Here is a 23,203-nt window from a genome sequence, read left to right on the forward strand (position 1 = left end):
GTTTTTCATTACTACCATGTAGCTCATATTTGTCTTATTTAAAATAAATTGATTATAGATGCTGATATGCCACTAAAAATAAATAATACTAAATACAATTAAAAACTATTTATAAACATCTGATTATTTTATTAGTCACTTTAATAACGCTAAATGATACGCCACTAAATCCGTAATCAACAGAGTAAAATAAACACTTTTTCACTTCCTTTTTCTTTTATAGTAATTTTATTAATATGCATGACTTGATAGAAATACATTTCAGGTTTGCTTTTAATGAAGGGATATGTAAGCATACAGATGGTTCTGTGGTGGTTCATAAGACAAAAAAAAAACTCCTTATATAAATGTATCTGCTACAGTTATTTAGAGACAGAAGTGAGGTCATCATGTGAAAGCCCACACAAAAATAGAAAAGCCTGTTTTCTATGTCAACCTGTTAGTTACTGAAACTTACTGACAGAAGAGAAACAGTCTAAACCTGCTCTTAAATTTAGTGTACCCTTGTTTGTCATTTTGGAAGAACCCATCTGCAGGCTTGGTGGAGGCGGCAGTACAAAAGGGAGTTTTTTCCCGTCGTGAACCTGGATGACCCAGCGCTTCAGAAACTATTAGAAGAGGGTGGACTGAAGGTAAAACAGAAAAAGCAACCATGCACTGTTCATAATAAAATCAGCAATATGCCATAAGAAAGGTTAATAGATTGATTGATTTGAAATCTGTTTGCCTGCAGGAGAAGTTCCCAGTTCAACCCAGCTCTGACACGCCTGTGTCCCAAGTTCTGAGCCTCATCCGGGGCCAGGTCAAAGGCCTCTCGGGGCCCCTCGTGCTTACAACACTGTTAGCTACTTTAGTCGGCATCTTCCTCATCAAAACCGTCTTCTCCTGGCTCTTAGGTGGCCGAAAACCTAAACCAGCTTCAGTTGATCACAAGACTCGGAAACCCAAAGAGCCCTCTGAGACGGCTGAGAAAAGCCAAGCAGCAGCTACGTCCAACCGAGCCAGCAAAAAGGAAGCGAACGAAAAAAAGGACTCGGACAGGAGCCCCCGCAAGAGAAAATGAACTGTCACTTTGTGCCTTTCTCTTTGGCCATATGCAATGACAAATGATTCTCTCTCAGGTGTATTTTTTGTTTTGTTTTTTCTTAAGATCGAGTCTTTGATTTCCTGCCTGTCACACACCTCATATTTGCGTGTTACCACTACACCGTTTTATCTCTTTGTGTCAAAACCACTCAGTCAAACACAGTACTTGATGTAATTGGCTTTAAACGTTAACCGAGTCCGTTTTTAAGCTGTCACCTGCTACACCCTTCTTCATACACAAGTGGACGTCCCAAAGATTACACAAATGCGAAAGCACAAATGCAACTTTTTCATGCTATTTAACTCATTAAACGGTTGTTCATAATTATTTTATTCCTCAGTTGTTTTTCTAATCATGCAACTCATGCTTTTTTTATCTTTTTTATACCGAGGTACTCAAATCTAATTCAAACCTTTGAAATTTTAAGTTGGTGACTATTTTGTAATAATGTGAAAGGGTGGAATGTCTTTTTGGATGGGATATATATTATTAATTTTAACTTCACCCTATATTGTCTCTCAATAACTATGGGATACACCCGTTCCTTCAAAACTTAATCCACCTGTCATTCATGCATTTTGTAAATGAAAGTTGAAAACCAGTTGTTAGTCGCCACAAGGAGGCAGTGCACACACATGACTGCACGCTTGGGTTTGTTGAAACATGACTTAAAGTGCCCCTATTATGCCATTTTAAAGGTAGTTAATATTGTTGTAATAGTCTCTTAAAACAGGTTTACATGTATGCAAGTTCAAAAAACACTTTAGTTTTCTCCAAAATTAGATTTATTTTTACCCCGTTTCTAAATGATTCGTAAACGACTCGTGTGAAGCAGTTCGAAGAATCAGTCTCTCTAAACCCCTCCTTTCCGTGAGCCCTCACTGCTGTGATTGGTCAGATAGTGCAGTCCTTTTGGATTGGTCTACCGCTACAGCGCAAAACGAAACGCCCATTGGCATAACTGAATGACAGCTGCGGAGACCTGTTAATGCATAGAAAAGATAGCCTCGATTTTACCCTATCAATTCGAGCCGGAGTCTGACGATGAAACGGTTGAAGTGTCAAATGTTAACAAGCACGACCGGAGCAGGACGTTTCTCAGTGGGTGTCAAATGTTAACTGTGGACAGTGTTTGCAATTTGCTTTTGTAAGCGAACCGGGCACACCTCTACGTTGTGAACTTCAACACTGTACAATCCATAACACTGCGTTAAGCCATCGTTTATCATTATCATTACTTAAACTAATAAGGCAGACAGACAGTCAAGCTGCATCAATCACAAGACTTTTTAGACTACATTGCACTCACAGCTGAACAACAGAACTACAGAAACGCAAGTTAGCCGCTTACCAAGACATGTGCGGGGTTGTTACACACCATAACGTACACAAAGACGTATTTTGAACGATCGCTAGAAAATACAATTATTAATCATACTTACAGGTAGAAGTTCAGAGGAGCAAGCCGGTCCAAATAAACTGGGCACTGATCCATGTTTTAAAACCAAGTGTTTGGTGAATCTCGCGTTGTAACGTTACTCCCCAAGATTAGAAAAGCAGTCATCAGTAAAATGACGCGAACACAACACAAGATTGGCATTGGACTGCTGAGGTGTTGAAAAAATTAATGTTAACCACTGATAGTTTCATCTTTTGGAAGGGCATATAAAACAAATTCACTCTCACAGGCTGTCACAGCGCAGGACGTCTTCTTGACATGATGTAATCCACGTGAAAATGGTAGGCCTACTGTTTGTGGGCGGGCAAGTTGTTCGCGACATAGAACGTGGGCGGACATTACGCAAATGTGTAGCTCGTGACGTGTGGCCGTTACAGAAAAAAGATTCGAATTGCTGACGACTCGTTTAGGCGAATGTGAGCCGACTCTTTTTTTTGATAGACAAAAACTTTATTTATAGTGCACTGTCGGCGTCACAACTTTGCAGATAGTTTATGTTCACATACAGCTACATGACACACTACATGAAATATCATATTTGAAAAGGCATAATAGGGGCACTTTAAGTTTAATTTGAGCAAGATTTTACAACCTAGGTGGGATTTAATTACGCTGCACTTAAAACGGGTTATATCAAATTGATGTTTAATTGTGAAAACAAATGGAATAGTTTGATATATTGTTGACAGTAATTATGAATTAATGAACAATTACTATTATACCTGACCCTGAACCACAAAACCAGTCTTAAAATACATTGTGTGCATCAAAATTATCTATTCATTAAAGATAATGATTTATGAAGATATTTAGTATGTTCCCTACTGTAAATATCAAACTTAATTTTTGATTAGTAATATGCATTGCTAAGAACTTCATTTGGACAACAAAGGCGATTTTCTTAATATTGAGATTTTTTGCACCCTCAAATTGCAGATTTTTTAAATAGTTTGGCCAAATATTGTCCTATCCTACAAACCATACATCAAATAATTGACACTTATGACTGGTTTTACGGTCCAGGGTCATATATATTTTTGTAATTTCATTAAACCTTTTGCATTAATGTTCTATGAACAGTTTAAATTCAATTATTAAACGATATATTTAAATTATAATTTATAATAATACATGTATAAGTGAGTGTGTGTGTGTGTGTAGGAAGGTAGATAAATAGATAAAGAAGTGTTTATCAATTTTTGGGCTGCACACTAACGTATATTTTGTGCTTTAATGGTAATTTTGTATTAATACAGGTAATTATTCAGTATTAATAATGGACTACATGTACTTTTGTGCAATTATTTGGTGGATCATCTTGTAATAACAGTCCGTTATTACCTTGTTAAACTGAAAACATCTTAAACTGGTTCTAAAGTTCAGGCTGAGAGACCAGCAAACTTGTTTGTGTTTTATCAGTACTACAGTATTTAGGTTTAGTCAGATATTTAGCCGATATTTATATGTCACCCTGGACCACAAAATCAGTCATAAATGTCAATTTTTGACAGCTGAAAACTGAATAAATAAGCTTTCCATTGATGTATTTGGCCGAGATGCAATAAATTAAAAATCTGGAATCTGAGGGTGCAAACAAATCTAAATATTGCGAAAATCACCTTTAGAGTTGTCCATTCACCATCAAAATTAATTTTTGATACATTTACGGTAGGAAATTTACAAAATATCTCTGAAACATGATCTTTACTTAATATCCTAATGATTTTTGCCATTAAAGAAAAATCAATCATTTTGACCCATACAGTGTATTTTTCCAGGGTCACATGCGTGTAAACCATCCAAAAATTATTTGAACTAGCCTAAATTGCTTCTGGTCAGGGGTTTTAGGTACTTTTCAGCTTGCTGATTTGCTTTTAGATAAGTTTGAGAAGTAAGGTACTTTACAGTGGGTCAGTCTGGTCTGTTGTCTAGTTTAAAAGGGTTTTGTCCACTTTCTAGCTTTTACAGGTTGTTTTTAGGGTGTTTGGGGCACTTTTCGTTTAATTTTGTCTAATTGGTTTTAAACTTAGGAGCACTAGGGGGCCAGCTCAGATCAGCCAAGACCAGCAAACAGTTTTAGGCTGGTTTAAAACCTTTTATTTTCGTTTTTTTTTTTTATACGAAACTCCCATGTGTCACTTGTGATTTGAGGTCTGGATGAGTCAGCCGAGTTCCCTTGAATAGTTTTCTCTATTTTACACATTATCAGTGAGTCAAAGCGCCCTACCTCTTAAACACAGAGGACAAGTCCATCCGCCCCCATTCAATTCACAGAAGCGCTGCAGGGCGAAATTGCGCACAGGCGTCGCGCACTGAGCACGCCATGCTCTCCATCGGGACCGGAGGAGAAAGACACGCCAAAACCACTGATCCCGAGCCCGTCCTGTGATTATCTCCAGTCAAATGTACAGGCGGAAACATGCCTGCATTCCGTTGTCAGGGAAAGCGACTAAAGTAAGGAGTCACGGCTGAATTGTTTTTAATATTCCCATGTTCCACATGAGGGAGGTTAAGGTGAGTACACGAACTTTTGGGGACGCGCACGCACACCCACAGCGTAATCAAATGCGCGGTTCCTCAACTCACTTTCTAACTCAAATTATGCAATCGTTGATTACTTTTCATGACTTATAAGGGGTAGTTTAGCCAAACTATTAGGATGTAACCTGCGATCATGTTCAGACTAGACGCGCGTCTAAATTACTGTGACCACATTGAGACTTTTCCGTTCTAGATTGGAGAAAGCATTTGTGTATTAGTTTTGCTTTTTTCTGGGCTTGTGACCTGCTCAGGTGTTTTCGGAAGCCCTTTGACAGATGATGTCGCCACGTTGGATACACTGGTAAGGAGTTTTATTAATTGTTTTCTGACTTTGTATGTTCTTACTTTGTGGAGCCCTTCTGGACAAAAAGTTCAAAACCAGCTTGAGATGGTTTGTTGGACTCTCAAGATGTTTTAAAAGCTGTTTACAGAGAGAAATTAAGCATGTTTTCCATCTAGTCAGGCTGGAAGATCATCAACAGCTAAGATCAACAAACCTAGTTTTAGCTGTTTTTTCCCCAGCAGGGAAATCACTGACATTTTCATTTGCCTGCTAGACAGGAGTTTTTTTTTTCTGGTGTACAACTAAAGATTTTTTTTTGTTTTTGTTTTTTAATTCATCAGAGTGAAAACATTCCCAGTGATTACAGAATACCTATCCGCTTCATCACCAAGGATGTGGTAAGCGTGATAAATGCTAATATTTGATGTCACGGTTGACTAGGTTTGCTCTATTCATGATATGGATACACTTACAGTTGCCCAAACTCATATTTGCACACTTTGAGCCACATTTAATGTATGAAATGTTTTTCTATTAGATAACAAAGCATGCTAAAGCGTATGATGCCATAGAAGAACCATTTTTAATTCCCTGGAGAGCCTTTCAGTGAACAGTTCTAAAAAAGAACCATTCTGAAAAATCTAAAGAACCTTTTTCAAACATAAAGAACCTTTTCTGCATTTGAAAAATTCCATGGATGTTCAAGGTTCTTCATGGAACCATCAATGCCAATAAATAGCCTTTATTTGTAAGAGTTTTTGCAATGACACTTAACCAACTGGTGTCAAAGTGAATTTTACTGAATGTATAAAAAATGGTTCTCCTAGCAGGTGTAGTTCACATAGACCCTGGACCACAAAACCAGTCTTAAGTAGCAAAGATATATTTGTTGCAATAGCCAAAAATACATTGCATGGGTCAAAATTGTTGATTTTTCTTTTATGCCAAAAAGCTTTAGGAAATTAAGTAAAGATCATGTTCCATGAATATATTTTTACATAAGATAACCTCCAACTGCCTATATATCAAAACTTAATTTTTGATTAGTAAAATGCATCGCTAAGAACTTCATTTGGACAACTTTGAAGGTGATTTTGATTTTTTTGCACCCTCAGATTTTCAAATGGTTTTATCTCAGCTAGAAATATTGTCATATCCTAATAAACATACATCAATGGAAAGCTGGTTTTGTGGTCCAGGGTCACATATTTCATAATATATTATTAGGTTTAAACAATATATCTGTTGTTTTAACAATTAATATGTTGATTTAAACCTAACAAGCATTATATTTTGAAGTGTTTTACATTACAATGTACTCATGCATGTTTCTTTGAAAATAAATTCTGCTGTGCTTCAATATCATGCAATTGCATGATTGCATTTTAAAGTGTGGCTTAAGTGTCCAAATACATTTCGAGGCATTATCAGATAATCAGAAACATTTTGTATTAGAAAGTTGTTGTGGTTTGTGACAGTTCCAGAAGTGACTCCTATAAGCATTTTCCTTCTCTAATATCTAAGGGTGGAGCTTGCTGGCTGTATGTGAACCTCTATCACGTCGAAAGCAGTTTAAAAACATTGGCCCTCAAGTTTGGCAACCTGTCCAGCAATAAAGCGAACATCACTATTTTTATAACAATGCTGGAGGGTTTTCGTTTCACTCTGGACAATGAGGAGCTGGTAATTTTCTTTGTGCTTGCACTCGCATTCTTTGAAACGTTGTCGTGGCTGTCGGTTCACTCTCGCTTGTTTGTCTTCCCTAGGAGGTGACAATGCAAACATTCGAGTGCCACTACAGAAGGGGAAAGTGGCCAACTAGACGTTACTTTAACCATGTTAAAGAGGTTCTTACAGCGGCTGGATCCACGCTGGGAAAGCTTCATGACTGCACACCTCCTCCTTGCCAGACCCCCCCAGCTCCTCCTTTCACACCAGGTGACTGTGCAAGATACCGTGTTTTGTTAAATATATATGATGCATGAGACCTAGATGGAATCGTTTTGAAAAGAAAAGATAGGAATTCTGCAGAACAAATGTAAAGGTGATAACGGAAATAGCGGCGGATATGTAAAACCAATTCTCCAGAAAACTGCTGCTTTCTTCCAAGGAGGCAGATTCCATCTGGGCCGCACATGAATTTGTGAAAACTTGAGCACATGTGTGCAAAACATACACTATAGTAGGTAAATCAGTAGATATGCTGTTTGTAAAACAGGAGGGTAGCACTAACCAAGCATGCAATAAAATTCTAGAGAATTGTGAGACAAAGCCTTCACAAAGCCCAGACCTGAACCCCTTACTGTGTTCATTTTTTAGTTTTAGTACACATTTACATCCCCCTGTCAGAATCTGCTAAATGTTAATTATTTTAGCAAAATAAGAGGGATCATGCAAAATGCATGTTATTTTTTATTTAGTATAGTACTGAATAAGGTATTTCACATAAAAGACGTTTACAAATAGTCCACAAGAGAAAATAATAGTTGAATTTATAAAAATGACCCCGTTCAAAAGTTTACATACACTTGATTCTTAATACTGTGTTGTTACCCGAACGATCCGCAGCTTTTTTTTAATGAGTCCCCCGTTTGTCCTAAACAGTTAAACTGCATGCTGTTCTTCAGAAAAATCCTTCAGGTCCCACAACAACTTTGGTTTTTCAGCATTTTTATGTATTTGAACCCTTTCCAATAATGACTGTATTTGTGGGACCTGAATGATTTTTCTGAAGAACAGTGGGCAGTTTAACTGTTCAGGACAAACTAAGGGACTCATGAACAACTATCACTAAATAAAAAAAAGCAGCTGTGGATCATAAATTCAGCTGTTGTTTTCTCTTGTGGACTATATGTAAATGCCTTTTATGCGAACTATCTTATTTAGGTCAGTACTAAATAAAAAATGACATGCATTTTGTATGATCCCTCTTATTTCGTTAAAAATGTTTTGACTTCAACTGTATATATATATAGAGAGAGAGATAAAGGGGTAAATTAAACATTCTAATATTTTTAATATATCATGAATTTAATCCTGTCTCAACATTTAACAAAATATGTAAAAACTGTCCTTGTTGTAAGAGCCTGAGCTCATGAAATAATAACATTATAATGATTGCAGTACAGCATTATTAATTATTTATGCTTTATTTATTCACTGTGCGTGTTTATTTAATGCATTGTGCTTTAACTACAGAAAGACCCTATTTGCCATGTGACTTAGTTCAGGTTTTCGTGTGCATTCGTGTCGAGTTGTAATAATACATTTATATTGTGTGTGTAACACATGGTTAATCTCATATATATATATAGGATGTATTCCAGTAACATTATTAACAGTGCTTAATTTGACCAGTTTTCATTCACAGTTCTAACCCTGGACCACAAAACCAGTCATAAGAGTTTAGATTTATACATCATCTGAACATCTTTCCATTGATGCTTTGGTTTGTTAGGATAGGACAATATTTGGCCGAGATACAACTATTTGAAAATCTAGAATCTTATGGTGCAAAAAAACAAAAAGAGAGAAAATCACCTTTAAATTTGTCCAAATGAAGTTCTTAGCAATGCATATTACTAATAAAAAATTAAGTTTTGATATATTTATGGTAGGAACTAGATCTTTACTTATGGTAGATCTTTACTTAATATCCTAATGATTTTTGGCACAAAAGAAAAAGCGATAATTTTGACCCATATAATGTATTGTTGGTTATTGCTACCAATATACCCGTGATTAGGTTTCAGCTTGCACCACTTTAGTGGATAAACCTCTTATTATATTAAAATATACATGGCTTCTTAAATTGGGGCTTGTAAAACCCAGGAGGTTTGTGAGGGAACTGCAGAAGGTTAAATAATTAATAAATAATAATAATGTCCAATTAAAACTAAAAATGTTTAAAATTAAACATTAAAATCATAATAAAATATTCAAATATTTTATTTGTTTACCTGCATGCGATAAGACCATTGACTGTAAATAAATGATTAAAATATTAACTTAAAATGTCAGAGAATACTTTGTGTCCAAATATTTTGGAACACCTGATGTAAAATATAAACTATGACTGGATTATTTGAAGAAAAAAAATCTACACTTTTAGTCCATTGTTAATATCTTGAAGTATAATTTTTTTTCATTTAATATTCTCATGGCCAACAGTAAAATCGCAATTAAAATGGTTATTATCGTCATTATAGCTTAAATTAATTATTGTCATTATGACAATTTAAAACAAAAAAAGCACTTCGTTATCGAAATCAAGGAGACTAACACTGACTTTCTCTGAATCTGTCTGAATAAAAAAAGTGAATCCCCAAAGCAATGTCCCAACATCTAGTGGAAAGCCTTCAAAGAAAAACAAAGATTAAACACCTCATTAATGCCAGTGCTTTTGAAATGACAGTAAATGCTCAACAAACACATATGGGTGTGGTATTCTAGTTGCCTTGATGCTATATAGTATACAGTGCACCTAAGAACTAAAAAGGGAATGTGCTTTTATGTTCTGGCAGGCCAAAGCAGACAGCAGAACGGTATGAACGGGGCAATTCACGGCCTCTTGGCCCTGCTCATCATCCCCAGCATTGCACTTCTGGTCCTCACTGTCAAGATGGTAAATTACCCTTATATACCATTTCACAACATAGCCGTGTTTACCGGCAGCGGCAGCTTGCGTCACAATTTTGAGGACGCCCTGAAGGCGTTCAATGAAATTTTTGGCATTTTTGCACTGACAGCACTCTGCTTTTAAAAACACCCGCATTTTGCACGTCTCAGTGCAGTGAGGTCAATTATGATAGAAAGGATAAAATAGCTTGTCATCCATCAAATTTATCTCAATCTATACCTATCAACAGGTATTCAGAAGAAGCAACTGTTGTGCGCAAAGAATGCATGAAGTCAACTTGAATGAGCCCCACGACGGAGCTGAAGAAAGCAGACCTGGGCCCCACGACGGAGCTGCGCAAGGGGACCCTGATTCCAGCTCTAGTAGGCCACATGACAGGTAGCAGTCTGTTAGTCTTTGTCTGTTTATTAGTTAGTAAACAAGACCTAACAAAGCCTATTTTTCCATCAACATGTGGCATCCTCACAGGGCGTGGCTGGATTCTTTAGGGTGTGCAGACACGGAGGTTTAAATTAAAAATGCATGAGGAAACTCATTGGAAATGGCAGTATTTGTGGTGGAAATCTCCGGGTTTATGAAGCAGACAATGAAGGGAATATTTGGCCTGTTCCAGGAGGGATGCATGAGATGTTTCTAGACTTACTCATCAAGCCGTACCTGCTCACCACAAAAAAACATTACGCTGAAGAGGCGAATCGCAACTTGTGTTGAGCATAACCAATCAATGAGTCCGTTATGCCATCTTTAAAGCCATGGGGAAACCGTAATGATTTCATCCGGCAGGAAGTGTGGCTCTTTGATGAGCACATTGGCTGGTTTGCTGCGATGCCCGCGGCGGCTTGTTGGCTTTGAGGAACGCTGCTGGTCCTGCAGGCCTCTTCAAGTAGGATAAATGGCTTTTTTGTGCCTGCGCCCCATTGCATGAGGACGGTGGTTTATTTTGCACCAGAAAACATCTTTGGAACAGAGCACGGGCTTGTCTGGAAACACGTTTGATTTAGAGCGTGGACAACAGTGCTAAGACATTTGCCGTTTTACTACTCATTTAGCCAATACTGAACCTGACGGGATCCTCACAAGAACCGGTTCTTCTGAAGACGTGTCTCTCGTTTCATCCACTTTGGCTTTATCAAACTCTCAAACACACTTTGGCTGAACATCTCTGTCCATCTTGAGAGGGTCTGCAATCCGGGTCATTAATTAGTTTGGCCTTGCGCACTCCAGCGGCGCAACAAGAGCTGATTGTTTTCGCGACAACATGGGGAAACCCAGGCAGTAAGCATGAGAAAAGAGCTCACATGATAAAGATGTAACATCAACATGAGTCATGTCCCATAATTCAATCTCACTTGCTATAGCATATCTCGCTCGCTCCATTCCGGTGTCTGTTTTCTTTCCTCGCTGTAACTAAATAACATTGTCAGGAGATTAAGACAAACTGAGTAGATTAGAATCGATCTTTCAGTGTTCAGATTAGATAGATTTGTCAATGTTTGTGCTGCTGCTTTCCGCACAACAAAAGGCCCAAGAAGTGTTTGAACACTTGAGCTGCACTTTTATGTAGGATTTTTTAAGCATTCTATAACAAAATATCAAACAAAGTTATCTTGTTTTGAAGAAACTAAGCACAAACACACTTTTCAAGCAAAACGTTTTAGAAAAATAAGTATAAAATAATAGATATATTGTACATAATAAAACAATGGGGTTTGTATGGAAGCCTGTTTCCACCACTGAATAAAAAATTTACATTTATAGCGACTTTATTTTGCAATTCAGGTTTTTTTTTCTCAAAATTGTGATATAAACTGGCAATTCCAAGTTATAAAGTCAGAATTGCATGAAATAAACTCACAATTCTGACTTTTTTCTCTCAGATGCAAGCTTAATCTTACAATTCTGACCTCTTTTACTCAGGATTGTGAGATATAAACTGGCAATTGCAAGTTATAAAGTCAGAATTGCATGAAATAAACACAATTCTGACTTTTTTTTTCTCAGAATTGTGTAATATAAATTCACAATTGCAAGAAATAAAGTCAGAAATTAGATTCTTGCTATTCAGATTTTTTAATTAATTCACAAATTCTAGTTTATATCTCGCAATTCTAACTTTTTTTCTCAGAATTATGAGATAAACTTGGAATTGCGAGTTATAAAGTCAGAATTGCGGAAAAAACCTCAAAATTCAGACTTTTTCTCAAAAATTTGAGTTTATATCTCGCAATTCTGACGTTTTCTCAGAATTTTGTGATAAACTCTCAATTGCGAGAAAAAAGTCAGAATCTTGTGGTAAAAACTCAAAATTCTGACTTTTTTCTTGCTAATTTGAGTTTATTTCTCACAATTGTGACTTTTTTCTCAGAATTGTTATATAAATTCACCATTTTGAGAAATGAAGTCAGGATTTTGGGAACTGTGAGATAAAAACTCTGTAATTTTCTTGCTATTTTTTTTCTCAGAATTGCCATAAAGTCAGAATTGTGAGATAAAAACATAAAATTCCAACTTTTCTTGTGAATGCGAGTTTACATCTCGCAATTCTGACTTTTTTTCTCAGAATTGTAAGATATAAACTAACAATTGCGAGTTATAAAGTCAGAATTGTGAGTTTGTATCACACAATTCTGAGAAATAAAGTCAGAATTGCGAGATGTAAACTCACAATTGCGAGAGAAAAAAATCAGAATTATGAGATAAGTCGCAATTACCTTTTACATTTTTTTTATTCAGTAACAGAAATGGGCTTCCATAGTTTTGAGACAACTACTGAACATGTTTATATTAAATGTGATGAACTACACCTGTGTGAAATTACTTTATACCAGTGCAAAAAATTAGTTTTGTTGTTTTTGCATTTGGTTTTGTGATGACACTTGGTTTGATATATGGTATGCAATGCAATTAAATTCATACATTATATATACTTATGCCAATTAGATTTTTAAAAATGCAAATTCAAAATTTCAGCAAAAATCAGCTTCTGCACAAAGCTGCCTTTTGGCATAAGAAAATTTCCCATGAGTCATATGGACTACATATTTAGGTGTTTTTTAGGTCAGCTTGATATACATAATATAAGAGCAATTCTGGCCTCTTTTTCTCAGAATTGTGAGATATAAACTGACAATTGCAAGTTAGGAAGTCAGAATTGCATGAAATAAAGACAATTCTGACTTTTTTCTTAGAATTGTGTAATATAAATTTACAGTTGAGAAAAATAGAGTCAGCATATATCGTTTTTGACAAAGCTTTATATAGTTTATATCTCTCAATGTTAACTTTTTCTCAGAAATGTAAAATATAAACTCACAATTGCGAGTTATAAAGTCAGTTTTGCATGATATAAACTCACAACTCTGACTTTTTTCTCAAAATTGTTTTATAAGTTCACAATAGCGAGAAATAGTCCGAATTTCGAGAACTGTAGGATAATTCAGATTTTTTCCTCTCTCAAATTTTAGTTTATATCTCGTAATTTTGACTTTGATATACAGTTCTAGACTTTGATACACAATTATAGACTTTGATAGACAATTCAGCATGATATACATAATATAAGAGCAGAACAAATGAGACTTGAGAGAAATTTCAGCGAATATTAACTTTCATTTCGATCTGTTTTGCACAAAGCTTTAGAATATTGTCAATGAGTCATAAGGACTACATTAACAGTTTTTAGGGTTTCTTTCTTTAGGCTTTCTTGTTATTTTTGGAGCTTGACAGGTCAGTGTCACACTATAAGAGTCATGAATAACACAAAAGTGACACAGTTTTCATTTTTAGATAAACTATCCCTTCAAAATGCAACCTAAAAGACCCTTCTATGCCATTTTCGAATAATTTTCGGTGTCACGTCCCACCGCATCCCAGACAGTCCTGTAATTCCCCAATTGACTCACTATGCATCACTCTGTCCAGAGCAGAGTCAGGTACTGGCAGTGGAAATCTCCAGCTCCTCTCCATGTAACTTTCTCTGTGTCCCCATCAATGCGTGCGCTGTCAACTGTTGTCGTAAAGCATGACTGCCAACTCATAACCGCACGAGGTCGGTAATGTCAGCCTGGCTATCATCAACCGCAGAGCGACCATAACAAAGGGCCCTCTCATGCGGACAGACACGCCGCTCTTTATGGCCCATAGAGAGTGTCGTCCATTAAACTTCAGTCAAAGCCCACTCTTGACTCGCCGACTCAGCTTCCGACACACACACACACACACACACACACTGACACATTCACACACTTAAACGGCCCCCAGTGTCATTAACATCAACCCTTGACTCATAAAGCAGGTCTGAGTGTGCAGTGATTTACAAAACAACCTCTCGAATCATCCGAAAATGACAAGTGAGAACGAAGAATCTTCGTGGCACGGAAAGCAAAGGATGAGTAATGGTTTACACGCATTTTAAATACAGCTTGTGTGCTTCTTGTTTAGTAATATTCGAAATAATGTAAATATAGTGTTTGTATATAAAACTGGTTTCAAGTAGAAAACACCGATTTTTTTTATTCTTTATTTAAAATATTTTTTTTGCCATATAACAGTGTTGAAATATTGTGTGGATTGTCTCATATTATATTGGTTGTAATTTCAGGTCAGTATTTTTATATAATTACACTACTACGCATACTTGTACATTTGTCATGGGGCATTAAAATAAAACTGAACCATGGTAAAAATCTGTCATCAAATGCTGAACTTTGACTTCTGCAGAAAAATGTCAAGGTCTGGAATGAATTGTTTGAGAAAAAAGATGCTGGTTGTCTTTAAAATGACAAACGATACTCCTGGGAACAGGCACTAACCTGAACTCTGTCAACAAAACAATGGTCTTACGAGAAGGTTTTAGATGTCTTTGGTCAGGCACAGACCAAATGCTATATCTAAAACAGCAAATTAGCCCATCCCAATCTGATCACGTTACATGAGAGAAGAAATCTGCCTTTAGTAATCATCAGGATTGTAGCTGTGATTGTAATTTTGGTTCTGTTTGTATCCCTGGTCATAGCTGCCATTGTAGCTCTGTTGGTATTGCAAATTATGATGGTTGTTGTACATTCGATTGTTATCTGGTTCATAAAATTCTGGATTGTTATATTGGCCGTAATTCCTGTCATCGTGTCCTTCGTGATGATAGTAGCCGTCGTCCATTTGAGGGTCATAGGTTTGAGGATCAAACTGCTGGATTTCCATACTGTACTGCTGGGGTTCAGGTTGCGCTGCAGGATTGTCCTCCTCTATGGAGTTCAGTAGATTACTGGGATGTAGTTTCCTCATCTTACGGCTGATGCATTTGTAGGTTTGGATGCCAAAGATAAACTGGAGAATCTGAGCATTACAAAACAAAATGATCCAAAATCATTTAAATTCATATTTATTACGTACATTTAAACACACACACACACACACACACACACATATATATATATATATATATATATATATATATAATTAAAATGCATTCCATTTTTATTATTTAATTTTTTTTTATTTGTTATATATATATTTATTTATTTATTTATTTTTTACTTTATTTTATATTTATTTTATTTCAAGTTAAATATACGTTAAGCTCTAACACAAATGCATATTTGACTTTGTTTATATGTTTATATATATGTATATGTGCGTGTGTGTGTATTATATATATATATGTGTGTATTATTATATATATATTATTATTTTATTTTTTTTTGGCTGATTTGACTTTTTGACAGCACAAAACAAAACAAAAAATTTCCCTTCTTCTTTTAATTTGCTGTCCAAGCAACAATTATTTTATTTAATTTTTTTAATGTTATCTTTTAAATATTATTTATTTAATATATTTTAACATTTTTAATTTTTAATTTAATTTATTTGTATTTTTTTTTAATTTTTTTTTTTTCAGGTTAAATAGAAGAATAGCACGGTCATTATAATGAATTAGATTATTTTTTCTGTATAAGCCAAAGATGCTTAACTTGTATTGCATTATGCACTTCCAATGGAGAATATAAAACAATTATTTATGTTTTATATATTTTTTATATTTTTATTTTAATTCATTTATTTATTTATTCATGTATTTAATTAAGTTTAATTCCTTCATTTATTCATTCATTCGTGTTGTTGTTGTTTTGCTGTCAGAATGTGAAAACTGTTTAACTTGTATTGTGTTATGCACTTCCAAGGAAGAAATTTTTATATATATATATAGTTTTATTTTATTTTACTTTATTTCATTTTATATTTATATTTGTTTTATTATTTTATTTCAGGTAAATACAATAGTCATTAAAATGAATTGGATTTTTTTCTTTATAAGTTAAAAATGCTTAACTTGTATTGCATTATGCACTTCAAAAGAATAATATAAAACAATTGTATTTTATGTTTTATATGTTTTCTAATATATTTATTTTAATTATTTATTTAATTAAGTTTTATTTATTTGTTTATTCGTTGTTGTTGTTTTTTTTTTTTTTTTTTGCTGTTTGAGTCAAAAATGCTTAACTCATATATATATATGTATATATATATATATATTTTTTTTTTATCTTATTCCAGGGTAAATACAAGTAAAACTTAATCATTAAAATTAATTTATTTTATTTTATCATTTAAGTCCAATGTGCTTAACTTTTATTTGACCCAGAATATGTTTATTAATTGGTTACATATTGTGTGAAAAATGTATTTTTCATTCTCTCCTTACCTGAATCAAAAGAAGCCCAACATCCATTCCGAATATCACGATTATATTCATCTCTAGCCAGTCCACTAGATCCTTTTCACAGCCCTATCACCAAAAAAACTGCTTTAGTGTGCAAATTAAAACAGGAAGGATAAGTCAAAAGGTTGTAATGATGGAAAAAAGGCAACATGTGTTACCGTTTCATAAATGTCTGATCCTTTTCCAAAGCTGTGTGTTCCAGCCAGAATTACAGGGCAGGTACCGTTAAAACAGGAGCAAGGAAAGATGTCAGTCTCCCCCAGGAACTCAATAACTGTGTTATTCCTCCATTCATTTGAGGTCAGCCTACCACAGCATTCTGCCTACAGCAAAAAAAAAAAAAAATGCACACGTTCCTATAGCAGCTAAAATAGTTATAATTATTATCATACAGTCATTTCGCCACGTACAGAAATCTGCACGCTGTCTAGAAGTTTCCAAGATGTTTGGCTTCCATTTCCTCCGTACTCACTAATGATCTCGTCCACATTCTCCTTCAAAAACTCCTCAATCTGGTAACATTCAAAATGTGCATTAGACGATTTGTTTATCTTGCGTGTGAAGTTAAAGCCAGCTGTGTTTTTCCTTACAGTATTAATCATTTATGCAAAGACTTGCCTTGTTTCTTTGTATTAACAGCACAAAAGTGATGAAAACTTGACCCAGTATGATGACGACTAAGATGCACAGATACTGAAAAAACAGAGAAGAGCAAATGTTACAATGTTAAAATTTACAGATAATTTACTCACCCCTTTGTCATCCAAGATGTCTTTCTTTCTTCAGTCGTAAAGAAATTGTTTCTTGAGGAAAACATTTCAGGATTTCTCTCCATATAGTGGACTTCAATGGTGCCCCCAAGTTTGAACTTCCAAAATGCAGTTTAAATGCAGCTTTAAAGGGCTCTAAACAATCCCATCTGAGAAAGAAGGGTCTTATTTAGTGAAACGATTGACAGTTTATATACTTTTTAACCTCAAACGCTTAGTAGTTTTACGTAGTTTGTGTAATCCGGGTCAGTGTCGAAAAAACTCCCATCTGGTTTTCTTTCTACAACTTTAAAATCGCCCTACATCGCTGTTTTATCTTTTTTTGTTTGTTTGATTTTCTTCACATATGCACTTTGTAAATACTGGGTCGGTACTTCAGTAGCGATGTAGGATGATTTTGAAGTTGGGGAAGGAAAAAATATGTTTTGAATGAGTTTTGACATCCCCTAACTGTATTGAACCGGGATACAAAGTTCACGCAGACATATGGTGCATTCAAGTCATGTCGGATAGATCGTATTGACGAGTTGAATGCACATGAATGCCACCACTTACGAGTGGGAAACTTGAAATTTTCTTTAAGCCCAGAGTTTCCGAGTTGGGTGCATGCGTGTCAGTGAAAAAAAGTGTTGGAAGCAACGGACGCAGCCAAAGACATTAGATATGCCACGTCTGTATTGACAGTAAATACACAAAATATATTATTGTATAATTACCATAGAATATATAATGATGCAGTTTGCATCACCTTCATAAACTGAATAAAAGCAGAAAAAAGTGCAATGACGCACTAAATATTGAATTTCATGCAGAATCTTGTTACGACCAAAGTGACTTAAAGATGACACAACATGAAACCAGACCTCATTTGCGCCAATGGAAAGCAAATTTGCACTGTCTGAATCATTCTCTATCGCCTTCATTGCGCACTACATGCCCATCATAAAGAAAACACTAACACTGTGAACAAGTAACTGATCTAAGCTGCAGCTTCAGCGTCTATTTATAGTGTAGTGGGCGGGTCACTACGGTCTCTAGAGAGTATTTGATTGGACAGAAGGTTTGATGAGAAGGTGAAGTGCAGGGTGATGTCATCAAAATCGTTGATTAATATTGTCGGAAGTGAGGAGACTAAGTTTTGAATGCTCATATCTTATAAACGCATTTTTTTTTAGTTGTTTTGAAATACACTAGCTTATAGATAACCTTAAGGCTAACATATTCATACTAAAAGTCAAAAAACATTAATTTTGATTTCATGGGGTCTTAAAGGTCCACTGAAGTGCCTTGAAACAGGCAGGATTATTCTATCTGGTGACGCAATAGGGGTTATGCGCAACAGGCTTCCGTTTTCTGCTAAACAGGTCTCGTTGCTTCCGGTTCACGCGTTTTGCATATGGCTCTTTAAATATGAACATGATTTACTCAAGATTCCTTCAAAGTAGACACTAAAAATGATCATAACCATGTCCATCACATATGTGGATTGATATATAAAAGTTTTTAATTTTTATTCTTTTCACTAACATTTATATATAAATATCGAATGAAACGTCCACAATAAACAGCTGGCTTGTTTAACTGATTACCTTAAAAGTCCGTCGATATCGCCATTATTTATTACGGCTATTAACACGTTCTCCGACAAGCGGAAGCAATGAGACCTGTTTTCCGGGGTTGGTCAGGTGACGTTCGACATATAGCCTATTCCAACTGAAACAGGAAAACAGGGCGGGACATATCGAGCAGCCCCGCCCATTTATTTTTGAATAGCCAATAGCGTTCCATTCAAATCTGCTCGGGCCAGAGCCGTTGAGCTCGGTAAAGCTGCATTTGACAGCTTATAACAGCCACAGTCTAATAGATTACCCCCTAGGTTCAAGATGAAACTCTTATTAAAACAAAATATTGATTATAATCATGCTGAGGCTGTGTAGTTTAATACGCATATGATCCGCTCAACGCTATTGCGTCTCTGGAATGGAGCCAAAGTCCGGAGTAGACTGAATGCTCATATATGTAGTAAATACAAATTTTGTCATTGTTTTGGAGCACACTAGCTTATAGATAACCTTAAGGCTAACATATTAATAACTGATAAAAAAAAAACTTTAGTTTTGATTTCATGGGGACTTCAACGCACCTGACGTCGTAATGATGGCTTGTTAGTGCGAAAAGTCCCAGGAGCACTTGATTGCAGCAATAGACAAGACAAGACAAGCGTTTAAGGGTTATAAAGTATATAAATTGTCAGTTTGTTTCGAAAATGACTGATCGTTTTGCTAGATAAGTTCCTTCTTCCTCGGCTGAGATCGTTAAGAGCCCTTTGAAAATGCATTTAATATTTAACCATATGGAGAGAAATCCTGAAACGTTTTCCTCGAGAAACAATTTCTTATCGACTGAAGAAAGAAAGACACGAACATCTTGGATGACAAGGGGGTGAGTAAACTATCTGGAAATGTTCTGGAAGTGAACTATAACAGCAAGCTCAGAAAACAGTGTCTTTTTGCACGGTTCATGAGTTATGCTTACAAATATGATGAAACATCTGTTCTCGAAATAGGCTCCAGCGCAACCCAGCAAGGACACAGCGACCACAACAAGGCCGATGAAAAAGAGCCCCCCAGCCACCAGCTTCATCTCCTCTCCTGAAAGACCACACCGAAATCATGTTGAAGGACAAACGTTCACTAAAAACCGGCGTAGCATACTTTATAGAGAAAACATCATGTCCTAAAACGTTATTATAGGTAATCTGACGCAAATTGCAATAACACGCATTGTGTGAGGTGCAACTCCTAATTTAAATAATGATAGACCAGGACAAACAGGAACGCTTACCAGAGCTGAGAACGCTAACAAAGCTGTCCTTATCGAATAAAATCCAAGCCGAACACGCAAAAATGCTGATGCCAAGAATCTGTCAAGATCATGCAAATTGTTACTTGTTTGTACATGTAGCATGCATGAATTAAGATGTTTTATTTGACGGGTGCAGAAGTTGCTCTTCGCACACTGCTGGCAGAAAACAAGCACATAGGCTACTTAATCATATTACAGGCTGTGTGTCAATGTCCAAAGAATGATTAATACATTTGACTGCGGTCCAGGAAGTTTCTTTAAACCAAGAAATCCTTGACAGTAGCATACAGATCTATAGTTATTTCATCTTACCACAAATAAGGAATTGACAAGCATCAGAAAGAATTTCAGGATCTCAAGTTTGTCGTCTGCTTTCATCTTGCCTTTAGGAAATTTCACAAGTACACCTCTATAAAACAAATATAAGACACAAGGAGATCATATTACTTGAATAGTTTCACAAAGATATTAAATACAAATTGTCAAACTGTCACAAAGCTATTTCTAAGATGAAAGATGAGGGTTTGAATTACCTGTATTGCTAAACCAGTTTCGCTTGTTATTTGTCCAGTTCGTTATGGTTTTAACTTTTTATTTTATGCATCCGTATTTCTTCCCTGGTTCCAAGTATGTGTGTTTCATATATCGTTTATCAACATACACTAATGGTTTCCTGGAGATCCTTCTAATGCATCTCAGGCTTAAAGTTCACTTCCTCATAACAACATAAATGATTAACTTTAACAATCACTTGTGTTGTGCCTTACAACAGCATGCACCCAGTGTTTTGTCTTTTAATGAGGGGTTTGGACAGAGTTCAGAATGTGAAAAAGGATCATCTGCTTTATTTCCTTTTGCTATGATTGTGCAATGGATTGTTTAGGTAATTATTGTTTCTCCGGCTTCATAAATGTGTGCTCTACAAAAAGCTGGGAGAAATATGGACACACTCAGCAATTGGGTTGCTTTGATCTTGGTAGTTGTATTTAACTCAATTATTGTTTAAACATTACTGTATGGCTGGCTTAAAATGAAGCCAAAATATGTTGTGAATTAAAAATCAGACACAATTTTCTTGTAAAAATCTTGTATAACTTTTAACCCAACCGCAAGGTCAAAGCAACCCATTTGCTGGGTTTGTTTTTTACCCAGCATTTTTTAAAGTGCATTAATAAGAAACCTAAAAAAATGTTTATTATTTAACTTATTAAACTTATTAATAAATGTTCATTTCCAACCTACTTTGCAATAGCTGAGTTAAAAAACCCCCGCTGTCGGTCAAAATAACCCAGTGCTGGGTTTGTCCATATTTCACCCAGCGCTGGGTAGTTTTTAACCAAGCATTTTTAATAAGAAACTTTAATATTATTTATTCAACTTATTAATAAATCTTAATTTATTAAACATATTAATAAATGTTAATTTCTAACCTACTTTGGGTTCATTTAAAGCAAGAAATATAGTCATTTTTAAGCAATAGTTGAGTTAAAAAAAAAAAAGTTTGACCGTATTTCATCCAGCACTGGGTTGTGTTTAACCCTGCATTTTTAATAAGAAACTTTATTATTTATTCAACTTATTAATAAATGTTAATTTACAACCTACTTTGGGTTTATTTTAAGCAAGAAATATAGTCATTTTTAAGCAATAGTTGAGTTAAAAAAAAACATTTAACCCAATCGCTGTGGGTTAAAATAACCCAGTCGCTGAGTTTGTCCATATTTCACTGGGTTGTTTTTAACCCAGCATTTTAATAAGAAATAAAAAAAAAAAACGTTTTTTTTTTTTTTTTTTTTTTACATATTAATAAATGTTAATTTACAACCTACTTTGGGCTCATTTTAAGCAATAGTTGAGTTAATGAAACATTTAACCCAACCGCTGTGGGTTTGTCCATATTTCATCAAGCGCTGGGTTGTTTTTAACCCAGCATTTTTAATAAGAAATTTAAAAAAGATTTATTACTTAGTATTTATTCAACTAATTAATAAATGTTCATTTATTGAACATATTAATAAATGTTCATTTTCAACCTACTTTAGGTTAATTTTAAGCAAGAAATATAGTAATTTTTAAGCAATAGTTGAGTTAAAAAAAAAAAAAACATTTAACCCAACCGCTGTGGGTTTGTCCATATTTTCATTTAAGCAATAGTTGAGTAAAATAAATAATAATTTAACCCAACTGCTGTGGGTCAAAACTACCCAGTCACTGGGTTTGTCCATATTTTACCCAGCACTGGGTTGTTTTTAACCCAGCATTTTTTTCTTTTTAATAAATATTTATTTAACTTATTAATAATGTTAATTTCCAACCTTTAGGTTCATTTTAAGCAAGAAATATAGTAATTTTTAAGCAATAATTGAGTAAAAAAAAAAAAAAAAAATTTAACCCAACTGCTGTGGGTCAAAACTACCCAGTCGCTGGGTTTGTCCATATTTCACCGGCGCTGGGTTGTTTTTAACCCAGCATTTTTAATAGGAAACTTAAAAATGTTTATTATTTATTCAACTTATAAATACATGTTCATTTATTGAACATATTAATAAATGTTAATTTACAATCTACTTCGGGTTCATTTTAAGCAATAAATATAGTAATTTTTAAGCAATAGTTGAGTTAAAGAAACATTTAACCCAACCGCTGTGGGTTTGTCCATATTTCACCCAGCATTTTTAATGAGAAACTTTAAAAAGTAAATTTTTAAAATTATTATTTTTTCAACTTTTTAATCCAGCATTTTAAATAAGAAACAACGTTTATTATTAAATTATTATTTATTCAACTAATTAATACATGTTCATTTATTGAACATATTAATAAATGTGAATTTACAAC

General features: G+C 34.9%; 3 protein-coding genes across 3 annotated transcripts in view; 2 read left to right on the forward strand and 1 right to left on the reverse strand.

Annotated features, from left to right (window-relative positions):
* Nucleotides 1–1,414, forward strand: part of lmf2b (lipase maturation factor 2b) — a 16,254-nt gene extending 14,840 nt beyond the window's left edge. Inside the window, exons 13-14 of the mRNA XM_073838230.1 lie at nt 524–632; nt 734–1,414. Of these exons, the coding sequence (XP_073694331.1) occupies nt 524–632; nt 734–1,063 (439 nt within the window). The 3' untranslated portion in view covers nt 1,064–1,414. The remainder of the gene's footprint in view (nt 1–523; nt 633–733) is intronic.
* Nucleotides 1,415–4,886: 3,472 nt separating this feature from the next.
* On the forward strand, nt 4,887–11,810 carry kitlgb (kit ligand b). Its single transcript, XM_073839266.1, has 8 exons — nt 4,887–5,060; nt 5,281–5,388; nt 5,712–5,768; nt 6,895–7,053; nt 7,137–7,308; nt 9,894–9,994; nt 10,239–10,387; nt 10,478–11,810. Exons 1-8 carry the CDS (start codon nt 5,037–5,039, stop codon nt 10,518–10,520), a joined length of 813 nt encoding a protein of 270 aa, XP_073695367.1. The 5' UTR covers nt 4,887–5,036; the 3' UTR covers nt 10,521–11,810.
* Nucleotides 11,811–12,700: 890 nt separating this feature from the next.
* Nucleotides 12,701–21,054, reverse strand: LOC141333516 (CD82 antigen). Its single transcript, XM_073838542.1, has 9 exons — nt 20,899–21,054; nt 20,678–20,774; nt 20,345–20,423; nt 20,036–20,151; nt 17,349–17,423; nt 17,141–17,242; nt 16,889–17,053; nt 16,713–16,796; nt 12,701–15,343 (listed from the first exon to the last, which is right to left on the reverse strand). Exons 2-9 carry the CDS (start codon nt 20,741–20,743, stop codon nt 14,960–14,962), a joined length of 1,071 nt encoding a protein of 356 aa, XP_073694643.1. The 5' UTR covers nt 20,744–20,774; nt 20,899–21,054; the 3' UTR covers nt 12,701–14,959.
* Between the last annotated feature and the right edge of the window lie 2,149 nt (nt 21,055–23,203).

This window comes from Garra rufa, chromosome 4, assembly GCF_049309525.1.
Source record: "Garra rufa chromosome 4, GarRuf1.0, whole genome shotgun sequence".
Lineage (NCBI taxonomy): Eukaryota > Metazoa > Chordata > Actinopteri > Cypriniformes > Cyprinidae > Garra > Garra rufa.

Excerpts from the sequence above, each read along its gene's own strand:
- kitlgb (XM_073839266.1), top strand. The coding sequence starts at position 5,037 with ATGTTCCACATGAGGGAGGTTAAG. Across the intron at positions 5,389-5,711 it reads TCGCCACGTTGGATACACTG|AGTGAAAACATTCCCAGTGA; the intron begins GTAAGGAGTTTT and ends TTAATTCATCAG. Across the intron at positions 7,309-9,893 it reads AGCTCCTCCTTTCACACCAG|GCCAAAGCAGACAGCAGAAC; the intron begins GTGACTGTGCAA and ends ATGTTCTGGCAG.
- LOC141333516 (XM_073838542.1), bottom strand. The coding sequence starts at position 20,743 with ATGAAAGCAGACGACAAACTTGAGATCCTGAAATTCTTTCTGATGCTT. Across the intron at positions 20,424-20,677 it reads TTGTCAATTCCTTATTTGTG|ATTCTTGGCATCAGCATTTT; the intron begins GTAAGATGAAAT and ends TGATCTTGACAG. Across the intron at positions 20,152-20,344 it reads TGTTAGCGTTCTCAGCTCTG|GAGAGGAGATGAAGCTGGTG; the intron begins GTAAGCGTTCCT and ends GTGGTCTTTCAG.